Source organism: Phyllostomus discolor, chromosome 3 (genome assembly GCF_004126475.2).
Source record: "Phyllostomus discolor isolate MPI-MPIP mPhyDis1 chromosome 3, mPhyDis1.pri.v3, whole genome shotgun sequence".
In the NCBI taxonomy this organism is placed as follows: Eukaryota; Metazoa; Chordata; class Mammalia; order Chiroptera; family Phyllostomidae; genus Phyllostomus; species Phyllostomus discolor.
This window is the reverse complement of record NC_040905.2, coordinates 149335180-149353660: the sequence shown is the minus strand read 5'-3', so window position 1 is coordinate 149353660 and position 18481 is coordinate 149335180. Positions and strand designations below refer to the sequence as shown.

General features: G+C 40.3%; 1 protein-coding gene across 4 annotated transcripts; it reads right to left on the bottom strand.

Moving 5' to 3' along the window:
* Nucleotides 1-1223: 1223 nt before the first annotated feature.
* PLIN2 (perilipin 2) lies at nt 1224-16648 on the bottom strand. 4 transcript variants are annotated; one of them, XM_028513672.2, is made up of 9 exons: nt 16519-16648; nt 15411-15462; nt 15130-15325; nt 13527-13609; nt 12814-13099; nt 12020-12201; nt 11048-11182; nt 10076-10366; nt 1224-1530 (listed from the first exon to the last, which is right to left on the bottom strand). In XM_028513672.2, the coding sequence occupies exons 2-9, from the start codon at nt 15438-15440 to the stop codon at nt 1390-1392; spliced, it is 1344 nt and encodes a 447-aa protein (XP_028369473.1). In that variant the 5' UTR covers nt 15441-15462; nt 16519-16648; the 3' UTR covers nt 1224-1389. The 4 variants fall into 4 exon arrangements, with proteins under 4 accessions (XP_028369473.1, XP_035877449.1, XP_035877448.1 ...); XM_036021556.1 differs by having other exon boundaries at nt 15411-15448; nt 16519-16612; XM_036021555.1 differs by lacking the exons at nt 1224-1530; nt 16519-16648 and adding an exon at nt 4865-5344.
* Nucleotides 16649-18481: the final 1833 nt, after the last annotated feature.

Genomic DNA, 18481 nt, shown 5'->3' with positions numbered 1-18481 from the left:
GTATTAAAAGGTGGGGTTTGTGGGAGATAATCAGGATTAGATGAGGTTAGAAGGGTAGAACCCTCATTAATGGGATTAGTACCCTCATAAGAGTCACAAAGGAGTATCCTTCACTTCTCCGCTCTTCCAAGTAAGGGTACAAAGAGAAGATGATTTTCTGCACCCTGGAAGGGGACCCTCACCAAAACTCGACCAAGCTGGAACCCTGACCTCAAACTTCCAGGCTCCAGGACTATGAGAAACAAATGCTTGTTGTTTAAACCACTCTGTCTGAGGTAATTTGTTATAGCAGCTCAAACTGAGTAAGGCATCATTTATTTTTCATTTGTTAGTGGAAATACTTTTATGAGAGAAGTTTTCCCTCATTTACTATTTGTTTACCCAGTGGTGAAGATATAAAGAAGACTAAATTCTTTCCCTTTATTTATCAATTTTCAAGATAAAGAATTAGTTTACTATCATCTTCTGAAGGTGACCAATTAGATTTCTTATATATGTAATGATGTATTTGAATATCTGATGGGGCTCACATTTGATGGAGTTTAATTTATTGAAACTATATTATCATTATTGAAGTTCAAAATTGCCCATCTTGGTCAATGGGAACCTCTTCAAGTTAGCTTCCTTGCTATCAGGAATAACCAGAAGTTCAAAGCTCATTTTGTACATTTCCTCAGACCCAGAATCAGCAATTTCTCCATGAAGACCTAATTTCTTTTAGTGAGAAAAAGTATCTCAAAATTACAATCTGGACACTAGGGATGTTTATCATTACTGGGTTGACCATTAATTTACTTAACTAATACTTCGGTAATGCTGCTCTGTGTAAGGTATTGCCCTAAGGTTTTTACAAATGTTAATTCATTGATTCTTCATGATAAACCTACTATTATCCCCATTTTATAGATGAGGAAATTGAGGTACACAGAAATTAAGTAACTTGTTTATGGTCACACAGCTAGTAAGTTGCAGAGCCAAGATTAGACCACAGAGTCAAAGCCTTTACCCATCATGATATGCCTCCTCCCAGTTTATCTCTTTCTAGTCATACACCCACCCCTAGGCTAGAGGAAAGCAATAGAACCTTGACCAGCATGCAAACTGAGACGTCCTTCCCTGCAAAAGACAGGAAGGTTCTGATCCAGAAGAAGCAGAAATGAATCCTGGGAGGTAAAACAACACACAACACATTCACTATATTAGTACAAACACATGCACAATGATTCAAGATTATATAGACCAATTTTTATTATAGGCATTTCAATGATTAAACTTTGACAGACTGTATTAAAAATAGACTAATCCCCAAAGCCACAAGAATAATATATGAGCAAATATGGAGTTTAATGTGACACAAATTTTGTATTCAGCCAAAGAAGTGTTTTCTTGTTAGTTTTTCAACATTTCACCCTGAGTGGACTCAGGGTTATTAGCATGTGAATGATCTGATCCATCCTCTTCTTCCAAAGCTATAATATCTGGAATTTCATCAGTCTCAGATGTCAGGTCTATGGCAGTGAAGTCAAATACCTGTAAAAGAAAAATCTTGGATATTAAAACACTGATAAAGTAAGCTGGAAGTTTCAGGTGAGCTCATGGAGACATTACTTGCTGCATGTGGGTGAACCTTACTTTGTCTATAGCTGTGCCTTCTGACAAGGTGTTTTACACCCTTATTCCCCAAACTCACTCATATCATAAAAGCACTAAGGAAAATTCTCTTTTAAAGGTACTAGTCTGACTAGTGGTGGACTTATTAAATGAAAGCTTTTTGGAAAACACAAGATATAAGGCATTTCTGGTTATTTTTCTATTAATTTATTATTCTCTTAAAAACAACAATGCATAATAGCTATTGGGTTGAATGAATGAAATAACAGAACTTCTGATAAGAATGAATTCAATCTTCCTACTTTTTTCCTTCCCCCCCTCCTTCCTCTCTTTCCTAGAATAGTTATAAAACAAACAAACAAACAAACAAACAATGCTCCACTTTTTCATAAGCCTGACTTCCAATAATGTAAACCCTTTGGGGAGTGTCTAGGAACTGTGTCTAGGAAGTGTCTAGGAAGCAAAAGGTCTTTTACTAGTCGAAATAGCCATCAAAGTCATAGCTCTTCTCTTCATTGAAAAAGCTTTTAGGGATAAGAAGTTCTATTAATTCTTACTTTACATACAATTTTGACAAGCTAAGTAATGTTTCTTAGCCAAAAGCATATTAGAAGCAGAAAATTAGTAAGGTATAATAAATTACTAAAGGGTGGAACCTTGATAGCTAATGGAAAAAATTACCTGTTTACTTAATAGAGACAAAAGAAACTAAAAAAAAAAATCCATCAAAAAACAGAGGGGGAGGGGAAAATGAGAAGTTATTGTTTAATGGGTAGAGAGTTTATTGGTTGGGATCAGGATAAAGATCTGGGAATGAACAGTGGTGATGATTGTGCAACACTGTGAACGTATTTAATGCCACTGAATTGTACACTTAAGTAAAAATGGCTCGAATGGTAAATTTGACAGTATGCATATTTCACAACAATTTCTTAAAATATTGTTTAAAATAACAAACAAGAAAAATCTTGCTTTGGTCATTGGGCCCCCTCACCTTACTCTTTGTGGCCTTCATTGCACTTTTCCATAAGAACCAGGTACTCAGAGAACTTCCTGGTTTGAGGCACAAACTTCCACCATTTGTTCCTGAGGCTTTCAGTTTGGGGAGATCAAACTGCATTCTAAAATTACTCATAAATACTCACTTTGCAAAGATAATATACAACCTGACATCCACAAAAAAACAGCAATATTTATACAAAAGGACTCAGAGCATCAGCCAGACAAGTCAACACTTGAAATTTTATACTTTTTAGGTTAAAAGCATACTGTGCTTAGCTTTCTGTCCTGAACTATTCCTAGTTAGTATATACTTTAACATCCAGTATCACTTTATTTGTTTTTAATAAATGTAAAAATGGACCAGGAGGTTACAACACAAGATGATATAGGCAGAGGGATTTTCTAGGCCCCAAACAAGAAAACAAGCTACAGCTTTCTTCTAGCAAAGGACTAGAATGCTAGAACAGAAAAAACACACACACTTTGACAGCAATAGGACACTGTGCTAAATCCCCACCCTGCCATGAATCTCTTTTCTACTTCTTTCCTCACCTGTCAAGTGAGGAAAATACCACTTGATTGGGTTGCAGGTGAAGAATAAAGGTAGTATGAACCCAGCTTATAAAAGGTGCTCAACAAACAGTAGCTTTTCTCATTAGCCCTTTAAATAGCACCACACACAAACTTTCGAAGTCTCCTATAGGCCTAAAACAGAGTCCTTTGCAAAAGTTGGAAATTTCACACTCCAAGTTTTAGGAGAAAAGTTTCCATCACCACCACCATCTCAAAAAGTAACTCTAGTCCCTGAGGTGATTTAAGAGGACCATATGAATCAGGGCTGTGAAGGAATTGGGGGAGGACCCAGAAGCTAGGAGGTAGCCACAGTCCATCAAGTTTTCAATGGTGAGTTGAAAATGTAGTGGTTGTACCTGACAACCTTCACGGGGCTTTTAGAAATGTGGCAGAATTCATTTCACAGATTTATAAAATAAATCTCTTTTTCAGTGTCCTGAAGAGTATCAAAGGAGTATAGACGTCTATAAGAACTGTGAATGCCTGTCAGTGATGGAGGCCAAACTCCAGATCTGATGCTTACTTTGAAACGCATGAGATAACCATAGTCCCTCCCTGAAAAGGACAAGAAAGCAGCAGCACAGTCTTTTCAAGAAAACCAAGTGACCATGCTAGGGTTCCCTGGACGCTGTGTACATTTGCAGGTTGCTCACCAAACAACCACAGCATGTACCTTTCCTGTCACAGACTTCATTGATTCACATATTTGTTACAACTTTCTAGAAGGTGGCACTACACATGCTAAGGATAAGGCACCATTTTCTAATTTGCATAAAGGAAGGCTAGTGGTGGCCTGGGGCCCTGGATAGGAGAGGCTACTACCAAAATAAAAACACCATCTGTGGGAATTTAATTCACTAGTAAAGGTAAGTGTGCATGCAATGCTGGTAAACATGACACAGAATCAGGACAATTGATTTATTCTGAAGTAGAGAGTAATTATTGAAGAAATAATGAAATGAAAAGAAAATATAAAATTTTAGCTTTTTTGTATAAAAGTAATTCCTATGTAGAGGGCCATAAAAGGATAATGCAAGAGGTAATGATTAGCTCTAATACCAAATACGTAAGACCAACCCTATTGAGAGTTTAACAGAAATCTCTTTCCATCCAAAATAGGTTCATATTCAGCTTGATTATGTGCTTGCAAGGTACAGGGTCTGTAGCATCTTGGTTCTGCTTTACTCTCTTTACCCTTTACCTGAGCAATTTGATACAGCTTGAGTGGGGCACACCCCATGCCCTGTAGTAGGAAGACCCTCTTGTACCAATGTTTTGTCCTAAACTAAGAAGAAGCAGTGGAAATCGTTAGAACTCTGAGCCTATGGAACAGGTTGGCACTTATCACAACAAAATTAAAGTGATTCTTGGTACCCATTGTACAACATGCAACTCTTGTCAATGCTAATTCCTTTGTATTTGATTCCTTTAAGCAAATACATCACCAGTAGTTTTTCTTAAAATAAGAAATTTATGGAGCTCACACTGAGGGTCTTGTTTGAAGAGAAGGGACTACAGGTAACCTATCCTTATTTTTGTTTTAAGTTAATATCATTTGTTTCCTATTTCCTTTGCTTCTCAAAGTGTGGGTAGTGGATCACCTGCAATAGAATCACTAAGATGATTTTTTGTGGGGGGACGAATGGGGGGTGGGAGATATTGCTTTTTAAAAGTGCAGATGCCTGGTAGTACCTCCAGACCTACTAAACAGGTTCTCAGGTGGTAGAACCCAGGAATCTGCATTTTATCAGTCTTCCCAGTTAATTCCTGGCATAGACAGAAAGGGCAGGTAAAGATGATGTGGTTTTATCCATGCTGAGAGCTTACTTGGGCCACTTTATATAAGGGAGTCAATCTGATAGATACATTAGCTACCTCCTTAGCTGAGTTTTCCTTTACTCTAACCTACATAGAGTAGACAATGAAAAAGAAAGAGTGCTTGATTCACACTATTCAACATCAACACTTATTCATTTATAATTTAAATGGTTAGCTAGAATCACAAAGTTAAATAACAAGTGTTGGTAAAGATACAAAAAAATCAGAACCTTCATACCCTGGTGGTGGGAATGTAAATGCTGCAGCCACTTTGGAAAACAGTCTGGCAGTTCCTCAGATAAACATAGAGTGACCGTATAACCCACGAGCAATTCCACTCCTAAGTATACATTCAAGAAAAATCAAAACAATTTAAATAGTAACCGTTTTTCATCCCTGATACTTACACAGAAGTCAATTTAATCGGTTCATCACTTTTGTAAAATGTCAATAACACTCTTTACTATTTTCTTAAGAGATACAACTTAAGTCAGTGTTCTCTTTCACTTCAGTCAATAAAACTTAAAATTCAAATTGTTGCTCCATACAGATTTACGTTGAGATGTCATATTTTGCAGGTTAATTTTGTAATAAAGGTAGGAAATTAAAAAATTAGCAACCCAGGACCATTAAAGGTGATAGACAAATAATACCAGTATATTACCTGAATATTCACCAACAAGCTTCCCCCTAAGACTTTAATAAGTCTCTTGAGGACAGTTTCTGGCATTTACATTCTCAACAGGGCAGAGTTCATGCCTTATACTATTAGGAACTCAAGTATTGAATCAAATCATTTTTAATTCAGTACATATAATAATTTAACTACCTACATATTCACATTGTCTCTAACCAATAAGTGCACCAATTATTCATAGATTTTTTCAATGTTAGCTCAAAAGGTACATATTATGACATGATTTCAATATCTTTTATATGGCTCTCTCAAATAGCACTTTCATAAAAACAGTACCAAGACAGATAACAAAAGGTCCATTCTACATCAACACTAGTCTCCCCTGTGAGATTCAAAGCCTTTCATTATAATCCATTTCTCTCTCATCTGAAAGCCACATTTAAGCGAATTAAGCATGAAAGAATCCCAAGCAACTCTGTCCCACCTCCTCCAGACATCTGCCTTTCATATGGCCTTCCTATCATTTCAGTTACTCATCTTACTGAAAATCTTAAGTAAAGATGTATTGTACTATTCAACTATTTCAAACTCAGTAAGCTGCCTGCTTCTCACCACCTCAGCACCAATTGAAGGTGTGATTTTCCTTTTCAGCCTTTTCAACCTGAGTACCCTGCCCCTGCCTCTCAGCTGAACTCAGCCTCAGCTGAATGGTGGATCGAGAAGGCTTCATCCCTCACCAGCCCCAGAAATATGAACTCGGCCTATCCCAGTGAGGGTCCAGTTGACACCATTTCTTCCAGGAATCAGTAACTTCTAACACATGGGACAGTGGCATCAGAATCTCAAAAGGTAAGCAAAGAGAACAGGGAAGACACCATAAAACATATCCTTGGCTTATGTTGACCTTAAGCCTGAAAACACTTATTCTTCTCTTTGAACAGTTTGATGCTATTACCTTTCCAGGGTCTCCATCATTCAGACGAAGTGGGCTGCTACAGGTCAGACTTGAAACTTAAAGATACTCAACAGTGGGATGATTCAGTATCTTTTCCTTACCAAATAGTTACTGTGGAAATATTATAGGATAACAGTTGGGAATGTGGACTATAGCAACACCTATAGCATGAAGGTGTTGTCCTTTCAGATACAAGCTATAGCCCTGGCTGGTGTGGCTCAGTGGATTAAGTGCCAGCCTGTGAACCAAAGGGTCACTGGTTTGATTCCCAGTCAGGGCACATGCCTGGGTTTGTGGGCCAGGTCCCCAGTTGGGGGCATGTGAGAGACAACCAATCGATATATCTCTCACACATCAATGTCTCAATGTTTCTCCCTCTCTAAATAAATAAATAAAATCTTTAAAAAAATACAAGCTATAAATACATTAGCACAAGCTATAAAAACTTTGGCTTATACAGCAGGGACGTTTCACAAGACTGAAACCCATGTAGGTCTCAGTGCTGGGTCACTCCTGAAACTGGATCAGGACAAGGCCCAGCTGACCCAGTCCAAGTCCATGAAGCCCCAGTCCAAGTCATGAAGCTGACAAGAGGCCCTCCTTTCCATCCCTCCACACCTGATAGATATTCACACAAATATCTACCCTGCTCCTTGTTCCTCATTCCCTCACTCCCACCTCCATGACCTAAATGATACTCTTAAAATAGGTATCTCAGGCAAAACAAATTTTAGTTTTTTTCCTTTTAATGTTTTTAGCTTTCCAATACCTATAATGGCTTAACAAAGTGAAAATATTTTACTAGTCATGATCTTAGAGTATATGCTCACACCTGAACTAGCAAATTAATTACATGCCACTGTCCCATAGATGGTGTCCCCTTGTCACTCATGCAAAAAACAGAAAAAGACTGCCCATCCTCAGACACTTCACTTCCATCTGTTGAGGCATCACTAATTTTATCACAAATGGAAAACTAAGGCTACGATATAAATGTTCCTTTTTTTTCCATCTAGAATATACCATTAAGTCCATACTATTATTACATGAAAAGGAAACCACATCCGTGAACATTCAGGCACACCATGACAGGCTTCATGCTGCTAAATCTTTTAATATCTGCCATAGTTACTGTGCTAGGCCTAGCCTTTTCCCTCTCAAAAGAATTGCCCTCCTTGGGGAAAAGTCTATTAAACTAAAACTGCCAGTTTATACAATAAAGTTTAAGATGCAAGAACACCAGAAATTTTGAGACATGTTGACAATAGAATGAAATATGCTGAGGCACAGTCAGACTTGAGACACAAAGCCAAAACCACAAGTGTGCATAGCTCATGGCAAAAAGCAAGAGCTAGTGGTATTCTAGAAGCTAAGAGGTCTCCTTCTTATTGTCTTGCTCATAAAGAACAGCTTTGAAATGTCTCCTTTTCACAAGCAATTCAGTTGGCACTATAACTTGTATGATGGGCAAATGCAAAAAATTATGTTCAGATAAGAATGCTATAGCATAGGAATTTTTCAACCAATTAGACTAAACCACAAAATGCCAGCCTTGGAGTTTTGAGGCAAAGAGGGGCAAGGTCATGTTCAATTTAAACTAAAATAAAATTTAGAGGCTCTAGAAAATGCCAGGCACTGGGGTCAGGCAGGTTAAGTGAATGGATAGGGTCTATTCCTGAAGCCCGTAAGTCATGACAGTCCCATCTTCCCAGAAACCAGAAGCTCCTTAGCTTCAAGAATCTGAGACCCTACCCTTCAACTCAACTCACCTGTTTACTGATTTCTGGCATTAGCTCAAGGGGAAAAAAATGTAGCTTTATAACTCAATTTTGATAGACTCACTCACACCAGCGCATGTAAAGTTTTGTGCTCCTTCCTTGTTTTCACGGGAAGAGGGGAAACAGGATAGAAAGACAAATTTGATTTCAACTTTGGTTCTGTTGAAGGGCAGCCCTGCTACTTTATAGTAAGGACAGGCAGGGGCCTGTAGTTCTGACTCACAAATTCTATGACTTTTTTGGCAAGTTTAGCATCCTGCAGCTTTTTTATAAGATTTGTATTTCCTAAGTAGCTGATCAACATTGAAGGGACTAGAAGTCTGAACACCCTACGAAGGAGGTAAGATGAGCCCTTTTCTACAGAGGTCCAAAGTCTTTTTACTTCTAATTACTCTCACGTGATCTTCTAAGGGGGTGTCCAACCTGTAGCCCATGAACCACATGCAGCCCAGGATGGCTATGAATGTGACCCAACACAAAATTGTAAATTTATTTGAGATTTTTTTTTGTGATTACATGTTACAATGTATTTAGTGTGTGGCCCAAGACAACTTCTTCCATTGTGGCCCAGAGATACCAAAAGGTTGGACACCCTGAACCTTTCTTACCAACAACTGTTAGTGACTTTCTTGGAAAGTTAGTGACAACAGTTAATCCAACTGAAACTGGATGTTAAACAATCTCACTCCAGGGGTCACAGTTTAAATGGCCCATTGTTGAGAAATGCCTGCTGCCTGTATGTGAGACTGGTGCAAACAGTCACTCACTTGCCTACTTTCAGTTTTGGTTCCTTTCCAGCAAGGCAGTCAGTCATGAGAAGGTCCTTCTACTGGCTTAAAAACCTTCTCAAGGGGTCCATTAAATGGGCAAATGAAGGCAACTGTCACCCAGTAAAATCCTTATATGCACATTAGCTTTTCACTTGTTCAAAATCTGTCATCATACATTCCTTTTGTGACATTAGTCTTCCAATGTTACTATAGTGCCAAATTCCCTTTAATAAGCCATTGGAATTCATGTGTGTCTATTAACAACCCTGTCATGCAGGCCAAGCAGCTCAAAGAAAGCAACACACAAAGCACGTGGAACACATAGCATAAAACAGATCTATTCTGTAGTGAATTTTATTGAACTCACAGGGGTATTCCTGTAAGAAAACAAAACAAAAACAAAAAGCCCTAAAATTGTATAAGAATGCAGCATGTGACAAACCAGTGATGAGGCCTGCTCAGACCAAACTGGAGCAGATCCACTTCATACAACAGCCCACATGAAGGTGTTTTTATTCAATGAAAACAGACAGCAACAGTGGCAACAGAATGAGACCATAAATGCAATGGAAGTTTTTGTAACCTCTGACTAGGCTCTGACCTGTCTATCATTCTTTTTGTACCAGCCAGGTAAGCAAAAGAGCTCATCTGCTAATGCCAGAAACTTGAAAGATCTTAATCCAGTTGGAAATGACTATAATGAAGGGACCTTTTTCTAGCTAGCTATTTCCCCAATACAGGGTTGTCTAGTGGGTTAATTTTAATATAACAGAAAGTGTCATCTGGCTGGCTACACCATGCACTGCTGACAGGGTCAGGATTAATGTGTTTTACACACAGGTTGATGGCCCTTCTGGCTGGTTGTGCCCTTCTCTGCACCTTGGTCCTGAGTTTTCTCAGACTCTGTTATCTGAGGATAAAAGGGACCTACCAGCCAGTTGAGGGGTGTGTTGTTAACAAGATAATCCATCACATCATCTAAAGACTCTTTCATTTTCTGTAGCTGTCCCTTGCTAGAAGTGAGGAAGCCATCGGACACTTCTTTAAAGGATGCAGCATTGCGAAACACTGAGTAGATGTCTCCAGCCATCACCCCCAAGTGACTGGCCTGATCTTGGATATTTTGTGGTAACCCTTGGATGTTGGACAGGAGAGTGGAGCACGTGGTCTGCAGCTGCTGAGTCAGGTTTCGGGCAATAGCAAGAGTACGTGACTCAATGTGCTAAAAATAAAACAAATTTAAAATTAGCAGTGAACCCAACAACGCTATGCATGAATTAGTTCAATTACAGTATACTAGTTATGTGTTCACCACATATTTGGATTATTCAACTTTTTAAAATCCTCATCACAATCCTGAGTGTAGTAGCAGTATCTTTATTCGCATTTCACAGATATGCATACTAGCTTCTGGAACCTAAAGAACCACTTTTGAGGACTACAACATGCTCTTCTATCTGGAACATTAGTCCCCTTACTGCCCTTTCACCTAGTTTATTCTCCCATTCAGGCCCAGCTTAACACACCTCTTCCTGGAAGTCACGGGATTCACCCACCCTCACTCCAAGACTAAGTTAGGTACTTTTCCTATACAGTCTCAGAGCCCCTGTTTTATGCTGTCAAAAAACACCACAACAGTAAAAATGCCCGTATTCGCCATTAGTCTGTACTGAGGGCAAGGCCCATGTTTCTCATTTAGCTGTATACCTTAGGGACAAAATGCATATCTGTAGGTTATCAAAGTTACTGCACCGTTTGGCTTTTCTGTCACATAACTTTGCTTTTCTGTTTGAACTTTTGCTGGAGAATAGTATTCTAAGAGGAATAACAAGAACATTGAAATAAATGTCTGGTAGAACCTCTTCAGAAACTGCCATGGGTGACTACATCCTATTTGTCTTACCTCAGCACAGTGGGACTCATCGGTATCATCGTAGCCAACACTTCTCTTCCACTCCACCCAGGACAGATAGAGCTTGTCCTGAGCATCTTGAATTCTCTGGTTGGCACTGTGCACATTCTCCCTGGCAAATTCAATCTACAGCACATTGAAATAACAGAAAGGAACTGGTCAGACATTCGTGTCAGCCTGTTATCAGATCTGTGATGAAAATCACACAACATAAAAAACCAAGAATATCCTTAAGAGTTGAAGGACAGCAATCCCTGCCATCATTGTTATTTATTATCAAGTAATTATGGTTCTTTGCTGCCTCTATTTAACTATAAACCACTGTCTCCAAATTTACCTCCAATTTACTTCCAGCGTAAAATAGAAGAAAAAAATACAAAAGAGGAAAAATTCAAATTTCCTCTTCCCTGTGGCAGCTGCCCATTTTCCCTTCCAAGAATGGCAGTACAGTACATACTGTTCTGTAACTTGGCAATTTTTAACAGTCACACAATAATAGTCTCTTGTGATGTAACAATTTAATTAGTTGCATATTAGTTGGCATGCATTGTTTATAGTCTTTTGCAACTTTAAACAAATATACATACCTGTGGGAAAAATTTCTGAAAGTAAGTGCAGAGGCATAGGTATGTTTATAATTTCCCTAGAACCATCCCTCAAATCCTCCAGAAGTCCACAAGTACACCTCTTTCTCTATACCATTGCCCACAGCATCACACTTTGCCAGTGTGTTAGGAAGAGAGGGTCATTGTAATTTGACCCCTCAGAGTAAGATTAACAACACTTCATTTCAGCTATTTATACTTCCTTTTCTGTGAGTTGTCTGTATACTCTTCACCCATTTTTCTGTTGGGTTGTTCATAAGTTAAAATTAAAAATTCTTGAATCTCATGATTACATTTACTTTCATCCCTTGAGATAAATGAACTCACTTCAGATATCTCTGAATGAACTTCTACTCACCAGTTTAACAGTGGAATGGAGCTGAGAAATGGTCTCTTGGCTTTTTTGCTTTGCTTCTTTCACCCTGCTGAGAGCCTGCTGGTAGGCACGTGAGCGGAGCTTGGTAGACAGAGATCCCAGCCTAATATAATAACTTGGCTTCTGAACAGAATCAAATCCTTCAACTTTTTTTGCTTCTTTTTCTGAAATTAGAAAAGAAGGAACAAAAATCATAAGGGATCAAAGCTGTAAGTGACAAGGCCTAGACTCTAAACTGGATCTTGATTTTGTTGACTCTGTTAACCCACCTAGCAATTATAGTCATTTTCCCAAGACAGCTCATGTCTACTGCTGGGCTTGACTACCCAGAACTTATAATTGCATCTTATAGGTTTATCTATACACATCTCATCCCACTAGAGCAAGCTTCTTGGGCAACAATACAGCACCAGGCATATAGTAGCCACTAAATGTTCAGTGATTCTGCAAAGCACCCCATTAAAGACTATTTATAGAAAAGATTTCTCTAGGCTAATTTCTACTAAAATTTCAATACTTACTATGTACAATTCAATGTGAAACTTAAGATTGCTTTAAGAAAGGAAATCAATGAAGACAGAAAGGTTAGTGGTTGTCTGAGGGAGATAATGGATATTCAGGCACGAATGATCTTTTAGGGTGATGGAAATGTTTCAACACTCAACTGAGATGATGGCTAAACTGCTATTTAGTATGAAAAAGGTGAATTTTTCGTATATAATTTAAGACACTGATTTAAGATACGCAACATTATTTCAAGACAAAAATCCACTTACCTAGTTCTTCCTCAGTGAGAGGGAAGTACTGGTCTACCAGCAACTCTGATGTGGTGAGCGCATTTTCTACCCCACTGCTCACCAGCTGCATCATCCGACTCCCCATGACTGTGTTAATGCTGTCGTTGACCACAGACTTGGTCTTCTCCACACTGCCAGTCACCGCTCCCTTGGTCTTGTCCATCACCCCAGTGATCGTGCTGGCCACAGAATCCTTGGCCCCAGTCACAGTCGTCGTCACAGCATATTTTGCCTCAGTCACAGCACCTTTGGCATTGGCAACAACCTACAAGTAGAAAAATAGATCACTTGGCTTGAGAGAAGCAAGGGCATAAATACATATTGAAAATTTTAACTAACGCAGCATAGTTGAAGAGTTAAAAAAGGAATCGGTCCCTTTCGCTCTCTAGCTTTAGGTCTTGGGCAAGTCTCTAAGAACTGATGAGCCTCATCAGGTACATCTGCCATACCTGCCACCATTCAATGGTTGTTGGAATAGCAAATGAGGTAAACATATAAAATCTATCAAGATGTTACAGGCAGACATGTCTGTTCCCTCATCTTACTGGATGTGCTTGCAGACACCAAGTCAGAAAGGTCCTATATACCATCTCTGCATTTACCAAACACCATATGAGAACCAGCTAGGCTAAACAGACAGAACATGAAAATATGTGAGATGGGAAGCCTCAGCCTTCTTGTCCCAAGCTCACCTGATTTGTTGGCTGATTCAGAATAGGCAGTTTCTCCTCAATCCTGTCCAGTCCCATACAGGCATAGGTATTGGCAATAGCAACTAGAAGAATCACAAATGGGGAAAATGTTAACAGTGTAGGTATAGGATGAATACATATTATCATCCCTTAAATATTTAGTTATAAAAAGCAGCAAGAACGCTGACTTTCACTTATCACACTGTGCATTGCCTAGTTTCTCTAGCTCAGACAGGAAGAGGCTCAGCAGGTTGCTGGCAGCTTTCTTCTGACAAGGAAATTAAGAGATGGGGGTGCAGCAGGCAGAAGGAGGGACAAGCCAGGTAGGAAGCTGGCTAAGAAGCTTCTTCCTCATCTACTGGCTCCTAAACTTAAAGGGAAGAAAAGCCAGGCTTAACCTGAACCCCCATTCAGGGAATAAGGTATCTGAGAACTCTCAAAATTAGCATTTCCCTGCTAGTCCATCCCCTACCAAAACTTAATTCAATATGTGGCAACCGAAAATGGTTATGCTAACAGCACCCTAACAAGGCCTGGATCTCCCTAACAAGGCCTAGATTTTAGTCCAGCTTCCCCCTAATGATGACCAAGCCAAGCACTAGTCCTAAATTTATCTGGGAAGTAGCAGAGCTAGAAAAATACTCTCTAAAGGTTCCTTTTACTCTAGAAAGTCCTTGACTTAACCATTTGGGGGATTGATTTAAACCTTCATTCAAAAGGACTCAGATAGAAAACCCTGATACACTGCTAGTGGGAATGTAAAATGATAAGCCACTTTGGAAAACAGTCTAGTAATTCCTCAAAAGCTGAAACAGTAATTATAGGACCCAGCAATTCCACTCCTAGTATATACCCAAGAATTTAGAACATGTGTTCACACAAAAACTTATACACAAATGTTCACAGTATCACTCATTATTGTTATCACCATAAAGCACCCAAATGTCAATCAACTGATGAGTAAATAAGTTAAATATGATCTAACTACACAATGGGATATTATTCCACAGTAAAAGGGAATGAAGTACTCATATGTTGTGCAACTATCACCCATCTCATTCCCAGAACTTTCTCATCATCCAAACAGAAACTGGTATGATGTTCCTTTTTAGGGTGATAATAATGTTTTAAAATTGATTGTGGCAATACCTGCACAGCTCTGAATATACTTAAAAAAATGAGTGACTTATACACATTAAGTGTGTGAATTGTATGGTGTGTTAATTATATTTCCATAAGATGTTATCATTTATTTTTAAAGCAGTTCATGTACACTGTGTGGTCCCAAAGAAGTCAATTTCAGTTTATATACCGCCTCTCCTTGTGACCTCAACTGCCAACATAGAAGCATCCAAGGAGGATTTCTAAGACTTAGTTATCATGAATATCTACCATTGCTATGAAGCAGACCTTCTGTAACAATGAGGGTCACCCAGCAGTTTCTAGACAAAGGCAGTATGTGCCTCAGGAGAGGCTGAAAATACCCTGATGCTGCTGCTGTGTGCTCAGGGCACTAGGCTGGCATTCACCATATTCAAACCAGTTCCAGGCTCACTCCTAACAGGTCCCTTGATTTAAATCTTGACAGAGAATCAGAACTCACTTTGTGGCTCTAGCTTCTGGATGATGGGCAGAGCGCTCATCACAGCCACCGATGTGATGGTCTTCACACCCTTCTCCGCGATCTCACACACAGACTTCAAGTAAGGATACTGATCCTTTGTGGTGACATAAGCCGAGGAGACGAGGTCGTATGTGGAGCTTACTAAGGGTAGGTTGGCGACCCTAGTCACCACACTCTGCAACCATGAAGGAGAGGGAATTAACTTCTCAAAACACTTGGGGAGGGAAAAGAATGAAGAAACAGCTATTTAAAATTCATACCGGCTGTGGATCAACTGCAGCAGATACCATTTTTCTTCGTGGAGAAAGAAAGCTGTGGAAGAGAAATTTATTTCAGAACACTAGAATGACACTTCCAGATTCATTCCCCAACCTGAGCAAATACTAATTTCAAGTAGATTAAAATTCAAGATGGTGTAAGTGTAGTCTTCTGCACTTTTCCTCACTCTCCAGCTCTGAGACGTCTCCCATGGACAAACACCTCAGGCAAAGTTTCATAGCTCCTGTGTAAACTTTCAAGAGAAAACAGACTGCAGGGAAACGCAGAGTTGCTGATACTTTTGTCTTGTTTCTTCACCAGGATATTAGAAATGCCTTTTGAAGGGGAACATCCGTTCACAAAAATGCTAATCAAGTTAAAATCCATGTTAAAACTAAAGAGAGATTTCAAGCGGAAGACATCTTGAACAGTCGGGATAACCGAGTTGGAGCACATTGGGGGGAAGGGGCGGGGAGAGGCTTATTTCTTCCTTGTCAAAGAAACTAGTTTAATGGTGATTAAGCATAGAAGGAAGGAGGTGCTCCCAGGAATTGAGAATCATTTCATTTCAGGACGGCTTTAAATGCAGATTTCATGTTCCCAACGACCCACACCAACACAAAAGTGCCTCCCTGCTCAGCAACAGAACTGGGAAGTTAACAAGAACCAGCACAGGCCGAGGCCCAGTACTTTTGGGCCAATCAGTTCACTGGCCACCAAAGGTCCCACTTTACAAGAAATGAGTAACAACAGCGCCCAAGGGGAAGTCAGGCGCTAGCATCGATTGCTCTGCTGTCACTGTGTACCCCATAAAATTCTGCATTAAGACGATATTCTAACGCATTTGCTTTTAAATCATGTTCTTTCGGGACAAATGAAAAATGTTACCCCGCAACCAAGCCAAGAAGCTACAACGGCGCTAGAGCAGCCTGCAGAAAAAAAGACTCAACTACCAAATGCAAGTGTCAAAGGCGCAGGCCCAGGACCGCCCCTTCCCATCAAGGCTCGGAGACGGGCACACCCCACCGGCCTCCACCCTACGCCGTCCAGCCCAGAGCCCGGCGGGGGACCCGAGCCAGCTCGCTGGGCACAGAGAGGGCGCCTACTCACCGACCGACGGCAACCCAGAGGCGAAGATCCGGCGAAGATCCGGCGAAGATCCGGCGAGTCCCCAACGCCCGGCCCCACCAACACCTACCGCGTTCAAAGAGCAGGGCCGGCGGCCCTGGCTTTATACTCCCGCCCGCCCCGCCCCTCGCAACACGTGACAGCGGCCGGGACCCGGAACACCCAGCGCACAAGGCCGAAAGTTGCCCTTGACACCTTCCCCGAGTCGCGACCTGTTGTTGGGGGGGAGGCTCGTTCTGCCTGACTTGGGGCCTCTGCCTGAGTTTGGGACCCTGGGAAGCCTCTGGCAAAAATGAGGCCGGCGCCCGGGCGGGCTCTGGGGTTTCTGCAAACGGCGGTGTGGAATCGCTCAAAACCATTAGTCCTCAAAATAAAACTGTTTTTAAAAATGGAAACAATGATTCTAGACTTACTTTACTTGTAAAGTTTTGTAAAATTCTAACCCGATGGCGGACCTATAGAGATTTGTTTCACTGCTCTTTTGACTTTGAAGTCTATTCTTCATACATATTCGTATTTTAAAGTTGAATCGGAATGACTGAAAGGGACCCTGAATACCTTGTGTCGGTACCCCCTTTTTTTCTCAGCGATACACTTCAGGCTGAAAGCTGCCTATGTTTATTATGCGAGATGACTAATTTTTTTTCAAAGTCGTGGGCTGTGCGTTAGTTTATTTTAGAAGAAACAAACCAACATCTGAGTCGCAGTTTTTGTTTTTGTTTTCTTGTGTAGAATTCTCAACTTTGACCTGATTTTTTTAAGCAAACAGGCTGAGCAACCGCCGGGAGTTGGGTAGGTGTTCAGTGGACTTCTCCCCGAATGAGTGGCGGGGGAATCTCCAGATGACAGGGCCTCGGGCCTCGGCCTCCCAGGTGTCTCCCTGGAGCAGGAGGTGGTCGCCAGGTCCTCCGCCTCCAGAACGCCGAGCTAGGGGAGGCTCCCAGGCGGGGCACCTGTTTTGTGTGTCATTGTGAAAAGGCCACAAAGGCATTCTCCTCAGTTACTTAACTTATGTTGCATGCACCTGAATACTGTTGATCATATTTAAAGATCCAAACTGAATCATTAAAAATGTGTCCCTTACGCAAGACTGAATACATGTACAATCTACAAGCCCTCAGCAAGAAAAAACAGTTACAGCATTTCTCCACACCACACCACACGCCACCCCCCCTCCCCCACCATGTAATTCAAGATAAAATACAATGCTAAACTATAAATGTTAGGAAGCCCAGAAATGTTCCCCCCACCCACGTTGACAGCCTCAATGCTTTAAGCAACCAAATTATTACTTTTTTTCTTTTGTTTTTGGCGTTCTGGCTTTGTTGGTGCTCTAAGCAGGTATTCGGTGTGTTTATCATTAACTTCTGCTCTATGACACAGAAATGTGCTGAATTTTGAGTAATGATTTTTTTTTTACTTTTCACTAATCTGACCTTATTTTGCAATAGAAGACTTGCCCTTTCGCCTACAAATACCTCCATCTTTCCCCTTAAAAAAAAAAAAAAAAAAAAAAAAAAAACCCTGTGAGTCGTTGTCCTCTTTAAGGATAAGCAACTTCCTTTTGTTTTCCTATTACTTACATCTGTTAAGAAGAGGGCTCCAGGAACTAATATTGAAGAGAGATTCTCTAATCTCACAGAAGATGAAGCACCAAATTAGGCACGTGCAACCCTTGTCTTCCTGAGTCTGTGAGAAGGTAAAGCTAGTGGCAAGAATAATACCTATATCCTCCAGGTTATTTTAATACTCTTTAGAGAACCATTGTTTTACAGAAGTGTTTTTTCATAGTTTGGTAGGGGAACTAGTCCATCAGAATCACCTAGCATGTTTTTTTGTTGTTGTTGGTTTATTTTTTCATTGTTCATGTTCAGTTGTCTTCATTTTTCCCCCACCACTCTCACCACCATCCCACCCTCCACCTCCTACCCTCAATCCCACACCC

Excerpts from the sequence above, each read along its gene's own strand:
- PLIN2 (XM_028513672.2), bottom strand. The coding sequence starts at position 15,440 with ATGGTATCTGCTGCAGTTGATCCACAGCCG. Across the intron at positions 12,202-12,813 it reads TCTCACTGAGGAAGAACTAG|AAAAAGAAGCAAAAAAAGTT; the intron begins GTAAGTGGATTT and ends TTCTAATTTCAG. Across the intron at positions 11,183-12,019 it reads TCCATTCCACTGTTAAACTG|ATTGAATTTGCCAGGGAGAA; the intron begins GTGAGTAGAAGT and ends AATGTGCTGTAG.